Here is a 25,590-nt window from a genome sequence, read left to right on the forward strand (position 1 = left end):
TGTGGGAGAGACCCTCATCTCTCAGGCACCCCCTACTTCTGGCTTCCAGGTAAGCTTGGCTGCTGCGAGACTCCTGAGAAGGACGGGAGATCAGAGAGGGGAGGGGTGGGCATTTGTACCATGTTCTGCTCACCGTGGCATCTCTGCCAGCAGCCATGTCCCCACAGAGGCTCCAGCTCCCCCGCCCTGCTGTGAGCCCCCTCTCCCTGGGGCACCCTGGGGTCAGCTCCAGCCCCTGGAATCCCTGCGGTCCTCCCAGCCTCGGATGTGGTGCCCCGCTGCTGCTAATCTCTGGATGCCTCGGATAGACTTCCACTACCTGTCACCAGTCCCTATGTCGCTTGCAAAATCTAGATCGGCATCTTCCCCTTTAATGTGTAAGTGGATCACCTGACTGAGTAGGTCTGGAGCACTTCTAACAGGCTCCAGGTGACCCTGATGTGCTTGGTCCTCGGACCACACTTTGAGAATCGAGGACCAGGGAGGCTTTTGCATTACTGAAACAGCATGCCAGCCACTCTGCTGGGCATTAGGTCACAACAGTGAAACAAATAACCTGTTTGTGGTCTAGAGAGAGAGACAGACATAATCAGATGAAATAAACACCACTGGTAATGTGCTTCAAGAGATGGACAGGAGGCTGTGAACAACTGGATTCCCAAGATGCCTTCCTTGACACCTTGAAGAGGTGGTATTTGAGCTGAGACCAGAGAAGGGGCAGAGGAAGGTTCCAGAGCAGCGCGTGAGCAGGGGCTGGGTGACCGCAGGACTGTGTGTAGTCTGTGGTCTGAGAGGCCAGCCCAGTCAGAGTGCAGGGGCGGTGGGTGGGCCCAGAGGCTCAGGTCACCAGCCACCAAGCTGGCTCCTCCTCACCAGGGGGAGGATCTGCACCTGAACTTGACCACCTCCTGTGATCGGAACTCCCCTTCCCCCAAGACCTGAATCTAGCTTCCAGGAAAGTCTCCAGGTGCTGGCAGCTGGCACTCTCAGACACTTCCCTGCTCGGCTGGCAGCCACACCCAGACTGCCTGGCGCCTGAGCTTGGCTGCTCTTTCTTGAAGCAAGGTTGTCGTGGAGATTGCATTCAAAAGGGACGGTAGCAGGGGAGGCAGGTCTTTGCCTGGGCATACAGTCCCCTGTGAGGATGGCCTGACCTGTGCACACAGACGCTGAGTGGCAGACAGCACACCTCTTCTTGCAGACTCTTGGTGCCTTAGTTTCCCCAATAAAACCCACTTCTTATCCCTATATCCTCGGTGGCATTTGTAGTATTTTCCTCACCGCCTTGCCACATTCAGTCTTTATCTATGACTTTAGAGCAACGGAAGCCATCGAAGGGTTAAGCATAGGATTACCTGGTGGAATCTGTGTTTCCAAACACCTTCAGGGTTGCAGCAGGAAGAATGGGTTGTAAGAAGAGGGGCAGGAGAAAGGGGGAGGCCTTGGAGAGAGAGCTGTGCGTGTGTGTCTGTTCTACTGTCAGCTGGGGACCCCAGGGCCACAGAAGCACCAAGAGCCAGTGGGTGTTGCTGAGCCCTGAGTTCAGCCTCAGCACTGGGAAAGGAAGAATGTTAGGTCCGTCTCTGAGGGCGTGTGCACTAACCAGGGTGGGAACTGGTGGGACTGGTCCTCAGAGACCCCACCCTGTTTGACCCTGCCCTGAGCTTCTTCCTCCAGCCACCCCCATCACCATGGTGAACCTGTAGTGAGGGGCCTGGGGGAGGACACGCATCTAAGCCATGAGCTGGCACCTGTTGGTAGGCATCGCCCACCCTGGCTCCCCGAACCTGGGGCTCTCGGAGAGCTGTTCGTAAAGACTTGGGGGCAAGGAAGAGGACAGGGCATATCTCTCCACTCCAGGGCTCTTCAAATCTTGGCCCTGTGCCCCAGGACACAGTGACCGCATAGGACGTCCCTGGAGGCAGAGTGCACAGCCCCTGTCCTCTCCAGCTCCACGGCTCTCACTGTGCTCCAGAGGTGAGTGTGGCCCTCGGCCTCTGACACTCACTCGCTTCAGGCCGGGCCTGCAGGCCTGGGGAAGCTCCCAGGTTTCTACCAGCTTTGTGGGGGGTTTGTTTCTTTTTCCTATTTACACTTCAATAAAAAAAGTTTATGATCAGAAAGCAACAAACAAAAATTGCCTTATGATATGATCTCCCCCCAGTTGTGCTATATCCCGGCACATCCTCTTAGCTCCTGCATCTGTGACCTCGGGTGGCCAGCCTTGGTCCTATGCGGGATGGCTGTGAAGGGGTGATGGGTAATGTGGGCAGATGTGAGAGTAGGGTGCCCAGTGGAAAGGCTGAGTATAAGCTCCACAGACAACCCTGAGCTGGGGGGTCTTAGGGGTGGCAGAAGCTGTACTTGGTGAGCTTGGGGAAAAAGAAATTTGCCCGGAGGGAAGGACCAAGTCCAAGAGTCAGAGTCTGGCGATCTCCTCTGTAATATACACAGACACACACTCACACAGACACACACTCTCAAGCTCCCTGCACACACACGCACATTCACACATGCATACTGTCACCTTCAGGGACCTGTGTCTGAGGGAGCCGAGGCGCCGAGTGGATGGGCATGTGCACGCCCAGCTCCGCTACTTAAAGGTGGGGACGGACCCTGTGACAGTCAGTCGCCATAACTGTGACACTCTCTCCTTTGTGCTTCACTGGATACAGAGCAGCCACCACCCCCAAGAACAGCTCCAGGCTGGGTCCACGCAGGACACAGGAGCAGACAGCCGGCAGACCAGGAAGGGGTGCTGAGGATGGGGAAAGTTGGAAGGCTGGGCACAGCTAATGTCCTGAGCTCCTGGTGCCCTTGATTTTTCTGTGGTCTTGAGAAAGGACCAGCCCACCTCAGGATGAACCCTCCTTCAGGGCCAAGAGCCCCGCTGGGCCCGGTGCAGGAATCCAGCTGCCTGGCCACCCCAGCCTCCTCCAGCAGGTGGGACAGCTCCCGGAGCAGCGCCTCCAGCCTGGGCCACCCTCCGTCCATCAGCCCCACGGTAAGCCTGGGGCGAGTGTGTGCATGTAAAGCCTCCCTCCCCTCCCCTGGTGCCCTTCCTAGGGACAACAGGGGCTTTGACAGGGAGATAGAAAGGCCTGAGCTCTGCTCTGGGATGGTGGGCATGTTACTGAACCTCTCCGAACCTGTCCTACGCAAAAAGACCAATAGAGGAGAGTGTGGCATGTTTTACTTTGCCATGGAGAGCATCCGGGGAACAGAAAGGCAGCCTTATGGGACAAAGGGTTGGAATGGCCCATCCATTTCTTTCTGGAGGTGGTAGGATGCCCCCAGAGCCTTCCAGAGACGAAGGCTTACTCTGGGCCTCAGGATTTGTCCCGGTCCTGAGTGAGGTGTTGGTGCCTTCTCCTGCCTCCATCATCCTTGCCAGGCCCAGGGCCATCCCCTAACATCTCCACCGTTACCTGGGGAGTGATGAGCCTGCCCTCAGGGCTGTGGGATGCTGGCCCGGGTTCTGGACAGGAAGGGAAGGCTCCATTAGCTATGGGAGCCAGGGCAGGACAGAAATGAAGCCACTCCCGTCCCTGGAAAGCAGCTGTCTTTAAGGCCCTTTGTTCTGGCCTTCTAGGATGATGACCTCCCTGCAGTGACTTGGGAGGGCTGAATTTTCTTTTTATTTTTTTAACTTTATTTTTAACCACACAGCATGCAAGATCCTAGTTCCTTGACCAAGAATTGAACCTGTGCCCCCCTGCAGTGGAAACACAAAGTCCTTAACCATTGGACGGTCAGAGAATTCCCCATAAATTCTCTGTTTTAAAAAGCATTATTATTTTTAAAATTCATTCATTAATTTGACTGCGCCTCCACACAGTACAAGGGGACTGGAATACATTTGCTAACTGTCTCAGGCGTTTGAGATGGGGCCCATACAGAGGGGAGGAACCCACCTAGGAGAGGGCTCTGCCTTCTCTAGGAAACATGGAGTCCCTCCAGCCATGTCCCTGCTTGGCAAACATGTGTCTGTCCTGCCAGCCTCCAACAGGTAATCTGAGCATGCTCCGAGAGGACTTTTGCCTCTGGGCCATAGGAGCTTGGGCTCAACTTTAGGGAGACCCATGTTTCCATTCCAGCTGAGCTACCTGCAAGCTGTATGAGCAAATGGTTTTGCCGCTCTAAGCCTTCCCCACTGGGGCAGTTTTTATCTGCCCCATTGGGAACCCTAACTCTTCTTCTCAGGACTATTTGGAGGTGATGAGGTCAGGGGATGCCCTTATTTCTCTGTCTCTTCACAGGCAGTCAGGGCCCAGGCTGCTGCCTGGGTCCCCTTCCCCACGGTTGATGTTCCAGACCACGCCCACTACACCCTGGGCACTGTGATCCTGCTGGTGGGGCTCACGGGGATGCTGGGAAATCTGACGGTCATCTATACCTTCTGCAGGTGCCCGGTTGGCAGGGTGGGAGCCTGGGCACTGAGGGCAGCCAGCCAGGAAGAGATGGGGCAGAACACGGGACTGAAATTCTGGTGCCAACTCTGCCAGGGCACTGTTGAGCCTAGCCTTCAAAGCCAGGAAAGGAGTCCCAAAGTAGTCCAGGGCAACCTGAGTGGCGTATCCGATTGGGCCCCAGGTGCACCCCCTACCCCCTCTGTAGGACACACACCTCTGCCTGTTTGCTCTGACTCGGTTCACCTCCGCCATCACCTGCCCCAGTGGGCATCTTCCCTGGCCTCAAAGAGCAGCCCTGGTATAGGGATCCTGAGTCCACCAGCCCTTCAGCAGCCAGGCCTGCCCACCACCCTTGGCTTCCTTCTCTACCTGCCCCACTCACCAGCTGAATGGCTGAGATGGGCATGTGGAGGCGTGAATAACCCTTAGCTGAAATGACTTTAAGCAGATTTCTTATCTCCTTTGAGTCAACTTTTCTTATCTGCAAAATGGAGTTGTCACTTACTTCATGGAGTCAATGTGATGATTAAGTAAGTTTTCATATGTGTGGTGCCCAGCAAATGAGTGAACCCTGCCTGTGCCACTTACTGAGTCTTGTGACCACAAGCTGCTTCACGGGTGGGCGCTTCAGTGTGCTTACTGGAAAATGAAGGAGGGGGATAGACACACAGATGGATGATTATAAGAGACAAGGTTCCTGGAAGTACCTGACCCGTGGACACCATCGTCAGCTCCTCTCCCCTTTGCCAGCCCTGAGGGTGAGAACTGCAAAGATGCTGGGAGGGGAGGACGAGAGAGGCATGAGTTGCCGCCTCTCAGGGTCTCACTTCTCTGCCCGTGATGCCAGGCTCCAGAGCTGTTTGGCTGGTACTTGCTGGGCAGTGGGATGGTCTGTGGCCCGGCAGCTCAGGCCGGAGGGCAAGCACACAGGTGTGTATGGGTACGCAGGCATGAGCACATGTGTTCGCGGGAAGCTCCCCAGCAGAAGCTCCTCCTGACAGCAGCCGACCCCTCCCAGGAGCAGAGGCCTCCGGACGCCTGCCAACATGTTCATTATCAACCTCGCCGTCAGCGACTTCCTCATGTCCTTCACTCAGGCCCCCGTCTTCTTTGCCAGCAGCCTCTATAAGCAGTGGCTCTTTGGAGAAGCAGGTAGACACTTGGAATTCCCTTCCGCTGGGGGGAGGAGGAGGGTTGGGGCAGGGGATGTCCACAGTGGAGGGTGGCCCAGATAAGACAGTGATATGCTCTTCTTGGGCCATGGGTGGGTAGCACCCCCCTCAGACTCACGAGTTGGCAAGAGGCTTCCACAAACCTCTGTCAGATGCAAGCAGGCAGGGTGAGAGGAACACAGGCCTGTTTTCCTTGAGAGGCCAGTGCTGGAGCTAAGTACACACCATCCACACACCCTCCTTGCCCTCGGGTATCTGATCGGCTCCCCGCCCAGCGCTGAGGTCAGGGGGTTTGGCCCACAGGCTGTGAATTCTACGCCTTCTGTGGGGCTCTCTTTGGCATCACCTCCATGATTACCCTGACGGCCATCGCCCTGGACCGCTACCTGGTGATCACCCGCCCACTGGCCACCGTCGGGATGGTGTCCAAGAGGCGGGCGGCGCTCGTCCTGCTGGGCGTCTGGCTCTACGCCCTAGCTTGGAGTCTGCCACCCTTCTTTGGCTGGAGTAAGTGGGCTCAGGGAATCAGGGGATGGGAAGATAATTTGGGAGGGGCATGTTCAAGGGACAGGTAGGTAGACTTGGGTCCCCAAGCTGGCAGGAGGGGCCAGGGGATTGCTGAAGCCTCAGGTAAATGGACATTCAGGGGGCATGACTAGCAGCAAGGGGAACTGAGGCTGTACCATCAGCGATCAGAGGCTAAGGGAAGGGAATACATCAGCGATACAGAAGGGAAGACCACGTGGTTCCTGACAGGCAGGAAGTGACAGGTGCATCTGATGCTGAGTTTGCGATACATCAGACAGGCAAGGGTTGGGATGCGAGGCTTCAGCAGCTAGAAGGGTTAGCAGCAGGCACCTACCCTTCCAAGGCGGGACCAGGAAGCTGGCTTAAGTCTGAGGGAGTAAGACCCTGGGGCTGTGGTGAGGTCTATCTTCCAAACTGGTAAGATTGGGCAGCAGTGGGCTTCACCAGCTGTCTTCTAATAGCACCAGCTTGGAAAACTCCTAACTGCGCCCAGTTTCTTTGCTCTGCTGCGCAGGGCTGGGGCCAGGGCCAGGGCCGGGGCCAGTGTTTGAGAAGCTCAGACCCCACATCCACAGCCCCTGCTAGATGAGGAACCTGGGCCAGCACTGCCCCGAAGGCTGAGCACCCTGCCCCTGCTTCCCAGGTGCCTACGTGCCCGAAGGTCTGCTGACCTCTTGCTCCTGGGACTACGTGAGCTTCACGCCGTCGGTCCGCGCCTACACCATGCTGCTCTTCTGCTTTGTCTTCTTCCTCCCCTTGCTTGCCATCGTTTACTGCTACATCTTCATCTTCAAGGCCATCCGAGAGACGGGCCAGTAAGAGCTGGGCACAAGGGAGGGGTCCGACGGGAGGAGGACTGTGCCCCTTCACCAGGGCTTTCCGTGGCTCAGTCTGTATCCAGCCCCCCAGGGCACTCCCAGGCTCAGATGGGCAAAGACCAGCTCAGCACAGGTGTTCATGGGGTGGGTTCCTACAGACTGGTGCAAACTCGGTGCTTCAAAAAGTCTCAGGAGATAGGGTCTTCTGAAGAGAGGGCTTCAGACTTGGCCAAGGGGTCTGGGGGAAAGAGAAAATACCGCAGGTAGAAGCACAGGGAGGCAGCTCAGCCTGGATATCACGGGGGGCCTCCCAGGTGTCAGGGCTGCCCGCATGGAGAGGACAGCCAGGTCCAAGAAGGCTCCCTCACAGTAGCCGTGGCCCTGGCACTCACTGCAAGCTGAGTGGGGTCAGACCCAGACTCTGCTCGCTTCCTAGAGCTCTCCAGACTTTCGGGGCCTGCGAGCGCGGCAGTGAGTGTCCCCGGCAGCGGCAGCGGCTGCAGAATGAGTGGAAGATGGCCAAGATCGAGTTGCTGGTCATCCTTCTCTTTGTGCTCTCCTGGGCCCCCTACTCCACCGTCGCCCTGATGGGCTTTGCCGGGTGAGCAGAGGCTAAGGGACTGGGCTGGGGGCTGGAAGGGTGGGAGAAGGGTAAAGGGACCCTGGGGCAGCCTCTCCCTCCCCAGTCCAAGCCCAAGCCAGCCATCCTCACACCTTAGGTCCAGCCTCGTAGCCTTATTCTCCCTGCTGCTGTGAGACACCCCACCCGAGCTGGGCCTGCCTCATTCCTGGAGGTGCTAAGAGACATGCTCAGGAGTTCGGGGCCACAGTGGGTTTGGCCTGAGGGCCTACAAGGGCTGTCGGGTCCTTCCAGACCCCTGGGGAACACGCAGCTCTCCCAGAGCTTCTGGTTTCTTGCGGCTAGTGTCTGGAGACTGACACCTGCACGGCATGGACACTGGCCAGACGTGGTGAGCACTGTGAGACAGTGAGAACCATGAACCCTTTCAGGTGTTTGGCTATGAGAGCTTTTCTGTGCAGGAGTGCCCTGGTCCCCTGTTGGGCGGTCCGATGCAATAACTCCCAAAGAGCCAGGGAGCAGCAGGCGTCAGGGTTTGATGGGGTGTGGGGAGGGCTGGTCAGAGGGCGAGTCACTGAGGGTGAGGGGAGGGGGTTACTGGCAGCAGCACAGTCTCCAAGGAACTGTGGGACCTGCTGAGACCCCCCCACTCTGGCACATCTTCTCAGCACCCCTCCCTCACCTGCTCCCTGGGTTCCCATTCACCTCAGATCAGAATTCTCCTTGGCATCACAGTGCATGCCCTGGGAATGACTTAGTTGTGCCGCTTTGGACCAGGCCGGGCTGTGCCCTGGCAAGGCTTGGTTGGCCTAAGAAGAAGGTGCCTGAGAGGACGGGTGGGTTGTGGAGTCTCCAGGGAGGGTCAGCTGGCAAGGGGACCTCGGCTTCTCTGTCCTAGGTATGCACATATCCTGACGCCCTACATGAACTCGGTGCCAGCTGTCATTGCCAAGGCCTCTGCCATCTACAACCCCATCATTTACGCCATCACCCACCCCAAGTACAGGTGGGACCCTCCACCAGGACCCAGGCCCAGATCCCCAGTCCCACCCTCATGGGCATGGAGGGCCTGGGCCTATAAATGGGGGCAAAGGCTAGCCATCTTTCCTGTCCTTTGTATCTGCATTAGGAATACAAACAGCTCATGACCTTGGGTGGGATCTGGAGCTGGTGTGACCCACTCTGCTGCCTCAGCTTCCTAGGGGGCTCAGCTTGGGGGACATCAGAGCTCCCTGGGCAGTGTCCAGTACTAACTGGGATTTTCAGAACTGAGGCCAAGAGGTGACCAGGATGGCTGATCGGCAGTGCTGCCAACCGCAAAGAGAGGCCCCAGACAGTGACGGCCTGGAGACACAGCAGGGAGAGCTCTATTCTGCTCTGAGGGCCGTGGTAGCGGCCTGGGACTGGTTCTGACCCGGAGCACTCTCTGCTGATAGAATCCCCGCAGGGCTGGCCTCTTCCACGAGGGGGCCTTCAGTGCTTCCTTTTGCCTGGTGGTGTCAGTAACTCAGCGGCCCTGCAGAGGCCAGCTGCAGGCCTTAGTCCGTTAGCTCAGAGGCAGCTCAGGGGTGTTCTTGGTCCCCATTCGCAGAGCTGTGGCTTGGGCCAGCCACTTGAGGGCTAAAACCAAGCCTCTGGCTGAACCTGCCGCCCTAAGGCTCTGCCTCCATGTCCATGGACCCAGTGTCTATCTGTCCCTCTTCATAACCCCAGTGTCTGAATGTCCCCGACTCCCCAGTGGCTCTTGGCCCACTTCCACTTGCCCAGCGTCAGTCTGTCCACCTACCCCATCTCCTCGAATCTGTCTGTCCATCCCCCTAACCTGACATGTCACCCTTCCAGACTGGCCATCGCCCAGCACCTGCCCTGCCTGGGGGTGCTGCTGGGCGTGTCGGGCCAGCGCACTGGCCTGTACACCAGTTACCGCTCCACCCACCGTTCCACGCTGAGCAGCCAGGCCTCGGACCTCAGCTGGATCTCTGGACGGAGGCGCCAGGCATCCCTGGGCTCTGAGAGTGAGGTGGTAAGGAGGCGGGCCCTCACTGACTTGGCACCATCTTTCCTCAATTAGTCCAGCCTCAGGCCTCCAGGCAGGCCTGCCTCTGAGAGTCAGGAACCCTCAGGAACCTGGGACACTGGCAGGAAGAGCCCCTCAGCACCTCCACATGGCCTTCCCACATACAATCCTCCCTGCCAGGCAGGGGCACTAGAGTCAGGGAGGCAACATGTTGGCCCCAGGTCACTCAGCAGCAGGGCCTGGACTGAACATGGGTCTTCCCACTCCAGGCCAGCTCTTTTCCCTACCAGCCCTATCCCAGGGCCTAAGAGTCTCAGATCAAAAAGATGAGCATTTCTTCCCTAGATGGGCTTCTAGAGAGACAGATAGGTGCGAGCTCAAGCCCATCATCCTCACTGTTAAGGCAGCTCCTCCTTGAGGAGCTCAGAGGATACAGCGGAAGGAACACTGTCCCTGGAGCCAGGGTACCTGTGTTCAAGTCTCACTGTGTGAGCTTATGCAGACCACTCACCCTGAGGCTCTGTGTCCTCTCCAAAAGGGAAAACCATCATCTCTGCATACTAGATGGGGTGTCCGTGAATGACCCTCCACGTTGTGGTCAGCCATAGGAGCTACCAGCCTGCCAGCACCTACTCGGGGCCTGGGACTGTGATGCCCCCTGAGGTCCCCAAGAGAGTTCCCTGTGCCGTGGGCTCCTGTCCCAGCTCCTCCATCACTGTGCCTGCCTCACCAAGAGCTTCCGCTGACCTCTTCCCACGGCCCCCATCCCTGGGGGTCTCAGTTGAAGGGGCTGAGGGAGGAGCTGTCAGAATCCCTGAACTGCTGTAGGGCACAGCAAGGAGTGAATCTTATCTGTTCAGAGAGGCCTAGAACCTCATGAAGACACACTCAGCCCATGTGTTAAGAAATCACAGAAGCATGCACACACACACACACCCTAGCACATGCACTCACAGTTTGCAAGGGTTTGGTGGCCAGCAGCCCTGCAAACAGTGTCACGGTCTTCACCCCAGTGAACGATTGTAGGGAGAATGGAGGAAGGCCTGGCCAGGAAGGGGGCGGAAGCGATGCTGCAAATGCCCCTCTCACCTCACAGCGACTCTCTCCTTCCCCAGGGCTGGACGGACACAGAAGCAACAGCTGCCTGGGGGGCTGGCCAGCAAGTGAGCGGATGGTCCCCCTGCAGTCAGGGCCTGGACGATGTGGAAGCCAAGGCCCTTCCCAGGCCCCAGGGACGGGCCTCAGAGGCTCCCGGGAAGGTAACTGGGTCCCAACCTGTAAAACGGTGGGACAGGAGCAAGTACCCCAGGGAGTTGTCAGGAAAGGGGGGCAGGCCCAATGACCTCTGGGAATCACCCCCTCCCTGCACCTCCCAGCTTTCCCTTGCCCACCTGGGGGTCGTGGGGGGAATCTCTGTGACTCCAAGATGTTCTGAGCAAGCCTGAGTGTGACTGCACCGAGCGCATGGGTGTTGCGTGACCTTGTCTGCTTGTACACAGCAGGTGGCAGTGTCTATATTGCGATGAGTGTATATCGCATGTGTGTGAACGTGTGTGACCGTGTGCCCGGCACGTGCTCTCTTTCCTTCTGACGCCACAGGGCTTGGGTTTGAGTGCTGCCCTAATGTGTCTGCTCTAAGCTGAGAATGTGACCAAGTGTGAGCGGCATGTACCTCTCTGCGATTGGAAACGGGATGTACCTGAGTGGGGGCGGGGCTGCAAGCTGTGTATGTGCTCGCTATGAATGCCCTGAGATTAGGATGTTGCCCAGAATACTTGTGGCTATTAAAAGAAGGCCAGCTGTCAGCCCAAGTGCCTATGGAACGGAATGTCGATGGCGATTAGAGAAGGCCGAATTCTGGAACGCTGGAAATGCCGTGTGCACAGGCCCCGCGGCTGCTCTTTCCCCTCAGCTGACAGCTCCCACCCTGCCCCTCCACTCACACCCACACACCACCACCAGTCCCTGGGCTCTCTAGGGCAGCAAGACTAAGACCAGAGGCACTTTCCTGACTTCCTTCCTCAAGGCTGCTCCCCTGCCTGTCCCAGAGAAGGGTACCTCTCGGCAGCTCCTATAGCTGGGGGGCTTCTGTCTCTTCCAGCGTTGCCACACCAGGGAACACCACTCCCCAGCGGCTCCAGCCTCAGAGAGGACTCTCTCCCCAGCCCTGAGGCTGGGCATTGTGCACGACCACAGAGGCTGGGGCAAAGGCCAGCAGCATCCCCCAGGCTGGCCAGGCAAGGATGAAAGGCCCTGCACCTCTCCTGGAGGGAAACCTGGCCTGGGGTGGGGCACGGGGCAGAGAGGGACAGCACATCAGCAGTCACCTAACACATGTGATAAGCACCGCCATCGAGGTATCAGCAAAGAGGGCGCTGAAAGCAGAGGCCGAGGGATCCTGGGAACGGTGAAGGCAAACCGGGACTGCCAGGTGGGATGGGGCCGAGGAGCAGGGATCGGGCGGTCCAGGCTGAGGAAACAGCCGGTACAAACGCAGTCGGGCACAGGGTGTCCTGAACAGACAGACACAGAATGTCTCTCTGTGACCCTAGGAGCCGCCAAGGGACTCTAGGAGCTGGAGGTGAGGATGGAGAAGGGGTAGGAGGTGGTAGGAGCCATGGGGAGGCCCAACCAGATGCTGGTGTGAGGGGTCTCCAGTCAGGACCCTGGAGGACAGGAAGCCCTTGGAGGACTTATTGGGGCACTGAGGTGGGCTTGGTCAGCTTGGCAGAGTAGACTGGGCCTCTCCACAGTAGCTGCGGAAGGACAGGTTGCGTGGAGTGATCCAGCAGAGAGAAGATGGGAGGAAGTCGGTAGATAGGCAAGAAATGAGGCTTTTAAGACGACAGGGAGAGAGGAGACACCCAAGTCTGGGAAAGTGGAGAATTGGATGGTGGGGGTGAGGAGAGCTCAGTCTGGACCCCAGGAGTCCAGACCCCAGGACAGGCCAGCCTGGGGGACCACCTGGAGGCAACCTCGGCCATTACCAGCTCCATTTTCTAGCCGCATGGCCTGGAGAAGGCCCAACCCCCAGCCGGGACAAAGCCTTCCCCCCTGCCCCGGCCCGCAAGCAACCTCCCTTCATCATAAGGTGCCCCTAAACAGAGAGGGTCCCTGAGTCACCACTTCCAGTGGGACACTCTGGGCTAAACTGATGTCTGCTGCTTGCTTTCAGGCCAAGGGGCTGCTCCCCAACCTGGACGCCAGGATGTAGGTTGACCATCATTCCTGCCTTCCTTCTGGGACACGTCCAGCTCTTTCACGTCTCCCTCACACACACAGACCCAGCATCACCCGTGGGCCTGCAGGCTCTGGAAGCGGCCCTTCACCCCTGCTGGTCTAGATTCACGGCCCCGTACCACGCAGCTCCTGCTCTGCAATGCGGTCTGCACCCACTTCTCAACCCAACAGCCTGCACCTCAGGCTCAGACGGAAGAGTGGACGCCCAGGCCCTCCCGCTGCCTGGAGTCGTCCGCCTCTCCTCGGATGCTGTGTGCTGTGATTGTCCAGGCGATGACAATAGCGATGGCTCTGTCAGACACCCCAGATATTTATGAGCTGCCTCTGCACCTGGGCTGGGCATTTCACTGGCACAGAAAGGACAGCGCTGAGTCTCCCGCGGCCGGCAATCAAAGCCGCACACAGACCTTGGCTCGCCGGAAACTGTTACTCACCTCTGGCTCTCCCCGCAGAGTGCTGTTTCCACCATGACCCACCCTCTTGTGCACATGCTCATTTTCCAGCACACGCTACCTGAGTGGACGTATTTGCATGTACACCAAGCACACACGTACACACATCGCGCCTACAGCTTGTTTTCAATCAGTAGTCCAAGTTCATCCCAGGGCTGTGTGCGCCTGGAGGGATGTAGAAAAATAAAAACCAGAGAAGGTCTCTGACAAGCACAGTCTCTACCTACTGGTGCCGCCATGGGAGAGAGAGACCCAGGCCCCTGGCCCCTGAAGCCCGCAGCAGCCTCTCTCTTCCTGTTCTCCTTCTGTCCTCCACCTTGTGATTTTCACGCCTACAACCCCATCCCAAACTGCAGGGAGGAGCGTGGAGGAGGGGAAAGACCAGGCTTGCCCCCATCCCTACTCCCCAGTGAGCTGCTGTTATTGGAAAGCAGCTCACGCCCAGCTTGTGAGTACCAGCTGCTCTCTGGCTGCTTCAGATCTCCCAGGGGAGGCAGATGGAGGGAGGCTGGCCTTCGCCTTTAAGAGCATCCTTTCCCTTACACCTCCCTTTCCCCAGAGGCGGCATGGCGGGTGCCTGAGTCCAGAGGAAGAGCCTGCAACTCCAGGTACAGCCTAGCTCGGGGCTCCCTCTCTCTGTGCCGGTTCGGCTCCTTCCTCTCCCCACACTGGCCATGCCCTGCTGCTGGGTCCTCTCTGGCCTGACCACACAGATGCACCTCCCCCCACTCAGGAAAGGAGATAAAGCTGGAATCAGGGATGGATGGGCTGGGACCTGGGGGAGGGGCAGGGGATGGGCGCGCTGGCCAGGAGCTGCTGGACTCCTGGGCCAGGCCTGGGCAGGGAGGACAGCTGGGCAGCATGACCCGGAGCAGAAGGGGTGGTGAAATGGGGGAAAGAACACAGGTCCCTCACTGGCTTCTTCCACTTGATATTTCTGTGACCTTGGGCAAGTTACCAAATGCCCCTGTGAAGCGGGGACTCCTTCTTGCCATTCATGTCATATGTGCTAGGCCCAGAGTGTGAGGCTGGCTGTGGGCAGCTGGGAAATTACCCACACCCAGCCCTCCTCTGAGTCCTCAAGGCCCAGCTCAGGCTAGAGCTCTCCAGGAGGGCAGAGAACAGCCAGCCCAGTTGCCTTCCCTGAGCTTTGCTTTCCAGAGCAGGGAACTAGCGGGGGCCTTGATCTACCTCCAGACTATGTCGAGGTTGAGGTCTCTTCTGAGGAAGGGCTTCTAGAGGTATCTTGGCTCAAAGACCACACTGGCAGGAGTCCTGAGGGGTCTAGGCCCCCACCTAGAACACGCTGTCTCTGGGTTACGGGCTGACCACATCACACACATTTTCCCCTTCCTGCCCCTTCTGGCCCCTTGTCCCAGCAGCTGAGCACATGGCCTCCCCTCCTCTCCTCCCTGGCCCCTGCCACTGCGGCTCAAAGGGCACGGGGGCCTGGCGTGCGGCACTGGCAGCTGGAGCTTTCCATGCTGCTGTCAACTTTTCCAGGGCACAAATGAGACGGGAGAGCCAAGAATAACTGTTGGGCCCCCAGAGGCCCTGGAGGGTGTGGGGCCGGTCCCAGAGCTGCTTCCAGACCCCATGCTAAGGGCACCTTTCAGCAAGCAGGGCCTCCCCAGGTCCAGGCTTGAGCATCAAGAGGTACTGTCACTACTGGGCAGAACCTGTTATCTGGCACAAATCCCCATAGGGATGAGCTCAGGCTCCAGTATGGCCTGGGTCTACCTGTGTGACCTTGGGGAAGTTAGTTAACCTCTCTCTCAGCCTTGGTTCCTGCAGGACAAGCGGCAGCCTCTCAGGATCTGAGGGGATAACGGTGTGGAGGGCCCAGAGCTGCTGCTATTACTATTACTGTTTTGATGGGGTTGGACAATTCTGGGCCCTGAAGTTGTCGTTTCTCTTGGGGATAAGAGGATAAGTGGACAACTTCAGGGTTTTCTCCAGGGATCACAGGGCTGCAAACACCCAAGTCACAAAGCCCTGGGCCAAGGGAGCTTAGCCATGGTCTTCTGGGCAAGAGAGTGGGTACAGCAGGTAGAGAGTGTGGCTGGGCAGACCAGGCTCTCCAGAGGGCAGTGGGAGCAAGGAGAGGAGAGCAGGGAGGCAGAGCATTATCACTAACCCCCCCAGGCCCCTCTCCTGCCCCCTGGGGGGTACTGGGAGCTGGACAACCCTCCCCAGGGCTATATTAGCCGAGTGAGTCACGGTGGACCCGCTGGGAGGCTGAGGGCGGGCGGGCACAGTATAGGGTTACAGTCCATTTATGGGCGCAGCGGAGGGCAGATATCAGTGTCGATGGCATTCGTTCCCAGCTATTCTTAGGAGCCTCTCAGGAGCTCCACACAGCCCGGCTGGGCAGCAAGGCACGGAGCAGGCAAGGCCGGGGGTCGGGGGCTGGGGCTGAGGTCTGGACTGGGGAGGCAGGGGGCACGAGGGTCCTCTCACTCCGCTCTTCTCCCTTTGTCCGCAGGGGCCGCCGGTGTCAGCACCAGCATGTCTTACAGCGTGACCCTGACAGGGCCTGGGCCCTGGGGCTTCCGCCTGCAGGGGGGCAAGGACTTCAACATGCCGCTCACCATCTCCCGGGTGAGTGTGCACGGCCCGCAGCCTACCACCCGCCTGTGGGGGCGGGGCATGTTAGAAGTGCGTCCATCCGTCCATATGTCTGTCCTCCCTGAGGCTCTTGGAAAGCAGAGCAGACTTTCCTGGTCTGGGGGCTGGGACTGGACCTAGCCTGATCCTGCCCACCCCAGGCCCCTGGTCTCTGCCACAGCTGTGACCCACCTGGGTTTGCTAGCCTATTAAGAGAATGCAACATAGGTAAGCGGCTGATGTTTTCAGTAGAGCAGGAAATGCTAAGTTTGCAAGCAGACAGGTAAACAGAAAGTACAGGGCTTTCCTAAGCCCTTCTCCAGGTGGGCTGGGGTACACCCAAGCCTGGAGCATCTGCCCGGAAGGAGGCCGCTGCTTTGGGAGAGAGCGCTCCTAGCGTGGAGAGGGCAGGTGACAGACTGCTGACCTTGGCTGTCCTGCGGTCAGAGCTGGGCTGGGCTGATAACTGGGCTCCCACACCCACTCCATCCCAGACCTGAGATAACAGCCCTCTTCCCCTGCCTCCCTGGGCCTGCTGGGGGAACTGGCACTGGTTGGCTTCATGGAGCTGGGCCTTGCTCACCCACTGGAGCACCTAGCCATTCACTTACAGCTGCTCTGCCTGCTTGTCTCACGTCTGGTTCCCCATGCTCATCTGGGGAAATGGACTGTGTGTCCTGTGACCAGGAGACAGCACTGCCTGATGGGGAAGTCAGAGATCTTTGGAGACTGTCTGAGAAATCTTATTGCCCAGCTGGAGACACTGAAGTCCAGAGAAGCAAGAAGCTAGATCTGCTTGAGACAAAGCTGTCTGCAAGACGGGACTTTGTTTTAACCACTGCTGTGTCCCTGGCACCTAGACCAGTACCTAGGTGCTCAGACAACACTTGTCAAGTAAAGGGAAGTCCGGCAGAGCGGGGCTGAAGCAGAGCTAAGCTCGCAGTGAACTGTGAAATGTGCCAGGGCAAAGATAACCCCTGCCTGGTGGGGTAGGGCCAAGGCCGAGCCCCAGCAGTGCTGGTGTGGGCACAAGGGGGCAGGCTGAGGCCCCAGGCTGTCACTGGAGGGTGATGGATGGGCAGGGGTGTCTGGGTCACTGCCCACCTGGAGACAGGGAGACTTCTCCAGGGCAGAGGAAACTTGCCTGGGGCCTGGGGATGGGGTGGGGAGGTTAGGGGGGAAGCACTGAAGTGGGTAACCAGGAGAGGACTGAAAGGAGCTTGGCAGAGGGGCAGGGAGCCAGTGTCCCCACTGCAGGCACAATCCTGGCTGTAGAACCTGTTGTGGACACTTGGAGGGACCCTGCAATGGAAACCCCACTCGGGGGTGCTACGGGAGACTCACAGGAGCAAAAGAGGCCATACTTCTCTGGGGTGCTGGCCTGGCTCTATTGCAGGGAAAAAGCACTGTCTCCATCCTTCCGCTGGAGGTCTGGCTTATTCTCACCTGAGTCTCCAGGCCCCATGTACTAAGGAACACCCAGTGACGCACACACTCTGTCTGATGATATGGTGACACATGGCAGTTGAGCCCCAGTGGACACGCCCCCCTTCTCCCCCAGAAGGCCTGCACAGCTCCCCACCCCCTGGTTGCACGTCTCCTCCCTGTACAAGGCAGGACCATCCCCTCTCATGGGTCTGCCAGCTTCCCACCCCTGAGACAGCCCAGCTCTTTCTCAGTGCTACCATGCCCAAGGCCTCCGAGTGCGGGTCCCAACCCCATCCGTGCGAGTGGATGTTAGCCCTCCCAGCTAGCTCAGTGGCACCCAGGATAGCCAATGACTTCACCCGGGGTCTATGAGCCACCTGGCCCCAGCCAGCCCAGGGCTTAAACTGCAGCACAGAGGCCTTAAGCTAGACAGCAGGAAGAATGTCCTCACTGTAGGCAGGGGATGTATTGGGATGTACTAGGGCCAATGATTAGGGGGTACTTTTAAAAATAGAACCCGCAGCTCAGGCAGGCCATCGGAGGATGGGCCTCTCAGCTCCCTTCAGGGGCATGCCCCAAATCACCAAGATCATGAAACATGCAGGGCTGGGTGCTGGGGCCTTCCCAGGGCTTGGAGCCTTTTGATAAACCCTCTGGTGAGCCGCTGATACCCTGGGCTTGGGCATCCCGGTCTCAGTGCAGGCCTTGGAATACAAAGTAAAGCGTCTGCCTGCAATGCAGGAGACCCAGGTTCCATCCCTGGGAAGATCCCCTGGAGAAGGAAATGGCAATCCACTCCAGTATTCTTGCCTGGAGAATCCCATGGAGAGAGGAGCCTGGCGGGCTACAGTCCACAGGGTCACAAAGAGTCGGACACAGCTGAGCGACTTCACACACACACACACACACACACACACACACACACACACACACAGGGTGGCAAAGAGTCGGACACAGCTGAGCGACTTCACACACACACAGGGTCGCAAAGAGTCGGACACAGCTGAGCGACTTCACACACACACACACACACACACACACAGGGTCGCAAAGAGTCGGACACAGCTGAGCGACTTCACACACACACACACACACACACACACACACAGGGTCGCAAAGAGTCGGACACAGCTGAGCGACTTCACACACACACACACACACACACACACCTCTTCCCAACAGGGCTGTGGTATTTCCTGCTGGGGCACTTAAGGTCCTTCTGCAGCAGAAACTTCTTCCCTGAGGGAACAAGGCCAGAACTCTCTGGAAGAATCCTCTTCCCATAGAGGGGCAATGGATGTCCTGGCCTGAGTCTTCGCAAAAAACAAGGCATTAGTGGAGTATGGCAGTGGGGCGATACAGGCAAAGGCAGGGCCGGCTCATTCTCAGCAGGGGCACATGCACCCTAACCCTGAGGCCTGTGGGTCCCCAGACAGGGCCAGGATGGGCATCTCACTTCAGAGCCAGACTAACAGGTTCAAACTTGCCCACCCGCTCCTGTATCCTTGGTAACCCCTAACTCCCACGGCTGCAGCCTCATCCTCTGGCTAGGGACTAGTAACAAAGCCCTGAGTGGGGATGCATCTCCTCCTGTAAGAAGGCTGGCCACCTGCAGCCTGAGTAGCAGCTCCTGTACCCACCCCATTTTGCCCACCAGCCCCACAGAATCAACCTTGGAGCAGTAACAGCCCCTCAAGTCCTCCCTTCAGTAAGGGTCTCAGCCTGAGGACCCACAGAGAAACGGGCTCAGGAGAGAGGCTCAGAGGGTGGAGGGGAAATGCCTTTATTTATCCTGGACAGGTGCGGCTGGGCCTGCAACATGAGCTGCCCTCTCACCCCCACCCTCCCCCAACCCCAGCCAGTTCTCCAGGAAGTGGGGGAGGGGTGGGAGCAGAGACCGAGAAATTCCAAAGACCCAGCCCCAATACCTGAGCAGCCAGGCCACAGTCTGGAACTTGCCTCTTGGTGAGTGTTGCAGTCCTTGACTTTATGGCAGAGACGTTAAGATTTTGTTTTGCTCTGCTACTCACAGCTGGGTCACCTTAGAAAAGTCAGTTCACCTGCTCAGCCTCGGTCTTCTTGTCTGTTACATGGGGATAATGAATCGGGGAAGCCTGCTCAGCCTCGGTCTTCTCATCTGTTACATGGGGATAATGAATCGGGGAAGGCACACGTGTGAGCATGCTATCTGATATACACGTGTGAAAATACACCTGTTTTTCCTCATGGGCTGCTTATGAGGATGGGGGAGCTGAGCCTGGGTCCAGGGAGGTCCTGTCTCTGCTCCGAGGCCGCCACTCCTTACAGCCTCGCCCACCCACTCAGCAGTCTCACCTGGGGCACCAGCCCAGTGGCCTCTGCCCCTAGCTGCGCTCCGATATTCGCCAGCCTCTCTTGGCTGTGGTGGGGTGACAGAGGGTCCCTGGGGACGGGAAGGAGGACAGGCTGAAGCTATTCTGGGGCAGCCACGCCGACGATTCCTGGAATTTTAAGGTCGTGGTGCTGCTTCTTGGGCAGCACCTAGCTGTGCTGACAGCCGTGCTGTTTATAGCTGCGCTGAAGGTCAGGCAAGCCTCCGGAGGGCTGCTGCGGGGCTGGCAGGGGCTTCCCAAAGCAACGAATGGGACTGGGGGCAATAAATGGACAGAGGCCCACTGCAGGGAAATGCATGCTTAGAGGTCGCCAGGCCAGACCCTCTCCCAGCATGCTTCCTCTCCCTGGGGCTCAGAGCTGTTCCTGACCCCGGGAGGGCCCCGAAGAAAGTGGGTATGCGGCTGGCTAGGTCCTGGGGAGTGGGCCTTCTGAGGTCCTGGGCTAGGACAAAGGACAAGGGCAGCTTCACTGGCAGCCCCCAGGGCTCCTTGGGCGAAAGGCGTGGGAGAGGAGCGAGAGTGAAGAGTAGGGCTTCCTGGGTGAGGTCTGCTGGGTTTGCTGGGCTTGCCTCCTGCCTGGGAGCCGTCTCCCCAGCTCCTGAACCTTCCTCTCATCCAGGGGCTAGCCATGATTGCCAAGGCCCCCACCCAGGGCCCTCTTGTTCCCAAATACAGCGTCTCTGTGCCTTTGAAGCCCGGATCCACCTCTTCCCAGAACCATCCTGAGTGGCATGAAGCGGACTTCACCATGTCCGAGGGCTCTTGGGGACCCACTGCGTAACATTCTTGACATAGAACTGTGGGATAAGACGAGAGACTCAGAAGGCCAGTAAAGTGTGTGGCCAGCTGGAAAAGGGATGAGTGACCCCTGACTTTGGCACAGGGAAGTCACTGGTACGCGTGGAGTGGCGGGGGCCAAAGTCAGATGGCTGCCGAGAGAGGGATGGGAGATAGCAGAGGCCTGCGGGTCACTCTTTGGAGAAGCCTGCCAGTGAAGAAAGGGAGGCACACACGGCAGGGACTGACTGAGGCAGCTAGGGCATGAACAGGGAGAGGCTGGGTTTTTTTAAGTCTTAAGTTTTTTAGAGCAGCTTCAAGTTCATAGCAACATTGAGAGGAAGATATGGGGATTTTCCCTATCCCACGCCCTGCCCCACACACATACATGCACAGCCTCTCTCATTACCAACATCCCCCACCAGATTGTACATATATTATAACCAATGAAGCTACAATGACATGTCATTTTTACAGAGAACAAATAGTTTACATTAGAGTTCATGCTTGGTGTGTACATTTTACGGTTTTGGACCAATGTATTCTGACATGTATCCAGCATTATAGTATCTTAGAGAATATGTTCACTTCCCTCCTCTGTGTAAGGAGAGGTTTTTTGAGCATAGATAAGACTCTGGTGCTCGTTTTTTTTTTTTAATCAGCCAGGGTGGAGTTGGAGAGCAGGACCATGGGAAGACAGAAGTGAGAGAGTGAGGGATGGAGCAAGGCCCCGGGGGAAGCCAGATGGAGAGGGAGCAGAGCATGGCATGACAGTAATTTAATCACACAATGAAGAATGCACTTAGGGCTCCATGGAAATCCCCTGGGCGTCAGCCTTAGTGGGGGTGTCAGGAGGAGATGCTGGAAGTTGCACAGCCCACAGCACCCACTGCCTGCCCTGGCCCCCCGTTCCTTGTCACACCTACACTGGTAGGTCTAGATGGAAAAGAAGGCACTGCCTATCTGGCTTTTAACACTCGGAGTGATGGCCAGGAACCTCTGTGGAGCCCAGGGGCTCCCTCTGATACCAGGAAGCTGGGGAAATAGGAGCCGGGCTCAGGGGTAGGTCAGAGCCTCAGCCGGCATCTTGCTTCCCTGGGGCCCTGGAGAGGACTTCTCTCTCCTCCAGCTCCTCAGCTCCATGCTCAGGCCCTTCTAAGGATAGAAGGCTGGCTCAGAACTGATCAGGGCTGGGCCCTCACGCACCACTTTCTGCCAGCTCCAGATCTTGTTTCCTGTGGAGCCGGAGGCTGCAGCCTCCCAGACTCCAACTCCTGCACACCCCAGGGCAAGGGGCCGGGGGCAGCACCCGCATCTCCTCCTTTAGGAGCTTCCCTGAAACTTCCTCAGCTCTGCACTGTCCTTGTATAATATCCCATTTAGTGATGAAATCCTCACCAGAATTCTGGGAGAACAGAATCGTTGCTGTCTTTACACAGAGGGCATGGAGGTGGGCGCTGCACCCTCAGGTCTGGCTCAGACCAAAGCCCGTGCTCTTTGCTCTTGCTGCTTCCCCCGGGCACCCAAAGGTCACGGGCACCGCAGTTGCTCCCTGGCACCAGCTGTCCCTGTGCTCACTCTGGGATGCCCTAAACTATGGCCCAGCAAGGAGGAAACACTCCTGTGGGCTAGGTGGCAATCTTGGCCTCTAAACACCTAGCGCCTATCCTAGAGGCTTCTGAGACAGAACCCTTGTCCTGGAGCTCTGCCTGTGGCTGGGTTCCCCACTGAGAGCTGGCTGGTGACTGGAGAAGTTGAAAAGTAAAATGAGGATGAAATAATCATTACAAAGAACTTTTCAACTTCTCCAAAGGGGCTAGAAAAACTTTAAAGAAAAAAAAATATATCCTTCAAGGATTTAGCAGCTTTGGGTCTTTTCTGGGACAAGGAAAGTAGAGGGAGGGGGTTACCTCGTGCCTGGCCTGTACTCTCCACACGCCTTAGGTTCTGTGCGATGGTTCAAGGGTGGCCCTGCCCTTCTGCTGGGCAGGATGCTCCCTGGGCAGAGCTGAGGGACAACTTCCTCAGGGTCCCTGTCTCCATACTGCCTTCTTGTCTAAGGAGACCTGGGCAGAACTAGCAGAGCACCTTCCTAAAAGAGGATTACAGTATCCTCCACCCGCCAGCCCAACGGGGTCTTGAACCGTGCTCAGGGCAGCCGAAGGTCAGGCCAACTGAGCCCTGATGAGCAGACACAGGTGCAGAGAGAGAGGCGCCAGGGGCTGGCTGGAGCCAGCTAGGCGGCTCTCCGCAGGGAGTTTGGCTCTTGACCAGGTCCAGGGGAGGCTGGGCTCTTCCCTGGGAATCGCTTCAGTCCATTTCCTGAGGATGGGGGGGAGCCAGGCAAGGGGAAGGTGGGAGCCCTTTGGGAAGGTATTGTGTTAGTGACCCAGGCTTGAGGGAGAAAGATGTCCTCAAGGCATCTTGGAAGGGAGGGCATTCCAGATGGCTGGGGTTTGTTCCGGCTGATCTGGCCCCGCATCTCTTGGATGTCATTCTGGTGTCCTTGTTCACACTTATCCATGATCTCCTGGACACAGATCTGGTCCTGCCTGGCAGGCATCACTTCTGTAGGCATGCGGCCCTCTCCTCTGGGGTCTGTGCCTACCCTGCCTGGGAGCTCCCTGTTGCAGGACGATGGCCCCCTTCTCTGTAGATTCACAGAAGCATCTGGGGGAGTCCCAGCTTGGGAAGCCTCAGCACAGGGGTGCCCTGCTGTGGGGGAGCTCTGTGGGCAGTCCGCTGAGACAGCAGAGGCACTGCAGTCTGCCCTGAACAGGAGCGTGCTGGCGGCTGCTACTGTCTCTGAAATGCGTCAAATAGGACATGGATTGATGGATGGTGAGAGGGACGGACATGTGACCAACAGGTTGAGTGAAATGCTACAGTAGAACCGCAGCGGTGGGCATTTGACTTTTCACTGTAGAATTAGTTCCGCCTTTCTGTGTTCAAGTGAAGAAAGTGAAGTTGCTCAGTCGTGTCTGACTCTGAGACACCATGGACAGTAGCCTACCAGGCTCCTCCATCCATTGGATTTTCCAGGCAAGAGTATTGGAGTGGGTTGCCATTTCCTTCTCCAGGGGATATTCCTGACCCAGGGATCGAACCCAGGTCTCCCGCATTGCAGGCAGACGCTTTACTGTCTGAGCCACCAGGGAAGCCTTCTGTGTTCAAAGGTGTCTATAATAAAATGCCAGGAAGAGCAGAGGTCTGAACGCGAAGCTAGAAGGTATAGGGGAAGGTAACTTTCTTGCAAGACAGGCCTGGCTGGGCAACTCAGCTTGCCCTCAGGAGTCGCCTCTCAGTCTAGAAAGTGTTTTGCTTTTCTTTGTTATCTTTTTTTACCCTTTGTTCAATCATTTAACAGAGAAGGCAATGGCAACCCATTCCAGTACTCTTGCTTGGAAAATCCCATGGATGGAGGAGCCTGGTAGGCTGCAGTCCATGGGGTCACTAAGAGTTGGGCACGACTGAGCGACTTCACTTTCACTTTTCACTTTCATGCATTGGAAAAGGAAATGGCAACCCATTCCAGTGTTCTTGCCTGGAGAATCCCAGGGACAGGGGAGCCTGGTGGGCTGCTGTCTATGGGGTCGCACAGGGTTGGACACGACTGAAGTGACTTAGCAGCAGCAGCCATTTCAATCAAAGGAAATAATAAACTCCTGTCACTAGGAGAGGCTCTGCATGGCCATTAATTTGGGACTAAAGGCAACATGTGTTTTGAGACAGTCCAAGTGGTTCAAGACCCCCCTATGGGAGCCTGGAGAGCAGGTGGGACTTGGCAAACTGGATAACGTGGCTTCCTGACAATTAAGGCATTTTTCTGTTGTCCTTGCCTCATCTCAGCAGATTCTGGGAGTGGTGGGGAGGTTGCTCTGGGCACAGGGTGGCCAGTGTTTAAGGTACCACAGTTCTTGTGTCTGAAATGGCAAGACAACGGCAATTAGCAAGAATTCGCCTAGAATTGCTATAATCCCTGGGTTAGCACACATGGTTCCTGGCCTACCCTAGCCCATCTAGGAATGGGCTGAGGGCCCCTCACAGGGGCTTAGCAGGAGGTTTCCATCCATGTCTGAAGTCCAGAATCTGGCCAGAGTTCCATGAGACCTGGTATCTAGGGACAGTCCCCAGGTCCTCTTAGAGCTCCTTCTAGGATGGTCCCCAAGCCTTGGCCAGATAATGGCTTCTGCCAATGTTAGAAGCCAGCCTGTCCTTGGGGTATAGCCAGAAAGGTGACTGGAATGTGCCCAGAGAAGCCAGGAGGCCTGGCTGGTGGGCATGTCGGGGAAGAAGAGCCAAGGGACACCCTCCAGGCACAGCTTATTGTGGGGGGGGGGTGGGGAGTGACTCCCAGGGTCTCCTCTTTCCTATGATGTCACTGGAGGCAAGGCCTGCCTGGCATCCCATGTGATGTCACAGGGGGCTTCCTGATGATGTCATGGGGGGTGAGGTTACAAAGTCATTCTATGTGATGTCAGCAGGGGGTGAAGTCAGAGTCTCCATGACATCGCATGAGACACTTTTAGAAATGAAGCTTCATGACACTGTATATAATGTCACTAGGGGCTGGCCACAAAACTATTTTAGGTGATGTCACCAGGCCCTCCAGAATTTCACATTTCATGTGGTGTCACTGTAGGGGAGGCCATTGTGACATTCAGGGTGGGGTTCCTGGGGGGCTGGACATGCAGAATTTGGCATGATGTGCTTGGGAGTAAAGTCTCAGCCATTTCAGCATCACAAGTCATGTCTCTGGGAGTGCAAGCTTCCTGACAGTACATGTGATGCTCATGGGACGGTGTGCCCATGGCATTCTGCGTGATCACCCTGGAGCAGGGCCCCCAGACTCTAATATTCTGTGATGTCACTAGAGTGCAAGATTTGGGAACTGGCCTCCACATCTGTACCCCTGGGAAATATGAAGCCAACCGCAGAGCACCGAGCTCCATGTCCCAGCTGACCTTGCTCCCCCAGGCAGGCTGACACTCTGCCAGCCCTCTCTGCACACCTGTCATGGCAGAGCGCTAGGCACTCACACTAGGGTGCTACTGTGAGGCTGCCTTTGGCCTGCCTGCTGGCCTGGCAGCATCTGAGTTCTGCAGCCCGGAAGTATGCCATGGGTTTTCAGGGTGCAGATGCTATAGTAGGCTAATTGGTGTAACAAAAAACCCCCAGATCTCTTGC

The 25,590-nt window shown here is 57.3% G+C and overlaps 2 protein-coding genes across 10 annotated transcripts in view; both read left to right on the forward strand.

The window, feature by feature from the left end:
* The first annotated feature begins 2,754 nt into the window (after window positions 1-2,754).
* On the forward strand, window positions 2,755-13,407 carry OPN4 (opsin 4). The gene is made up of 10 exons (XM_027962232.3): window positions 2,755-3,004; window positions 4,260-4,405; window positions 5,431-5,564; window positions 5,888-6,091; window positions 6,756-6,927; window positions 7,367-7,531; window positions 8,409-8,516; window positions 9,353-9,533; window positions 10,643-10,786; window positions 12,703-13,407. The coding sequence occupies exons 1-10, from the start codon at window positions 2,861-2,863 to the stop codon at window positions 12,739-12,741; spliced, it is 1,437 nt and encodes a 478-aa protein (XP_027818033.1). The 5' UTR covers window positions 2,755-2,860; the 3' UTR covers window positions 12,742-13,407.
* Window positions 13,408-15,544: 2,137 nt separating this feature from the next.
* The window catches only part of LDB3 (LIM domain binding 3), a 60,319-nt gene continuing 50,273 nt past the window's right edge, over window positions 15,545-25,590 (forward strand). For 8 of the 9 annotated variants that reach the window (XM_027962157.2, XM_027962161.2, XM_027962159.2 and 5 more), the window contains exons 1-2: window positions 15,545-15,597; window positions 15,705-15,820. In XM_027962157.2, the coding sequence (XP_027817958.2) occupies window positions 15,728-15,820 (93 nt within the window). In that variant the 5' untranslated portion in view covers window positions 15,545-15,597; window positions 15,705-15,727. Of the gene's footprint in view, window positions 15,609-15,704; window positions 15,821-25,590 lie in introns of all 9 variants that reach the window. The other variant, XM_027962158.2, reaches the window with a different exon arrangement.

Source organism: Ovis aries, chromosome 25 (genome assembly GCF_016772045.2).
Source record: "Ovis aries strain OAR_USU_Benz2616 breed Rambouillet chromosome 25, ARS-UI_Ramb_v3.0, whole genome shotgun sequence".
In the NCBI taxonomy this organism is placed as follows: Eukaryota; Metazoa; Chordata; class Mammalia; order Artiodactyla; family Bovidae; genus Ovis; species Ovis aries.

Coding starts and splice junctions, on each gene's coding strand:
- OPN4 (XM_027962232.3), top strand. CDS start 2,861: ATGAACCCTCCTTCAGGGCCAAGAGCCCCGCTGGGCCCGGTGCAGGAA. Junction 6,092..6,755: donor GCCACCCTTCTTTGGCTGGA/GTAAGTGGGCTC, acceptor CCTGCTTCCCAG/GTGCCTACGTGCCCGAAGGT. Junction 6,928..7,366: donor GCCATCCGAGAGACGGGCCA/GTAAGAGCTGGG, acceptor CTCGCTTCCTAG/AGCTCTCCAGACTTTCGGGG.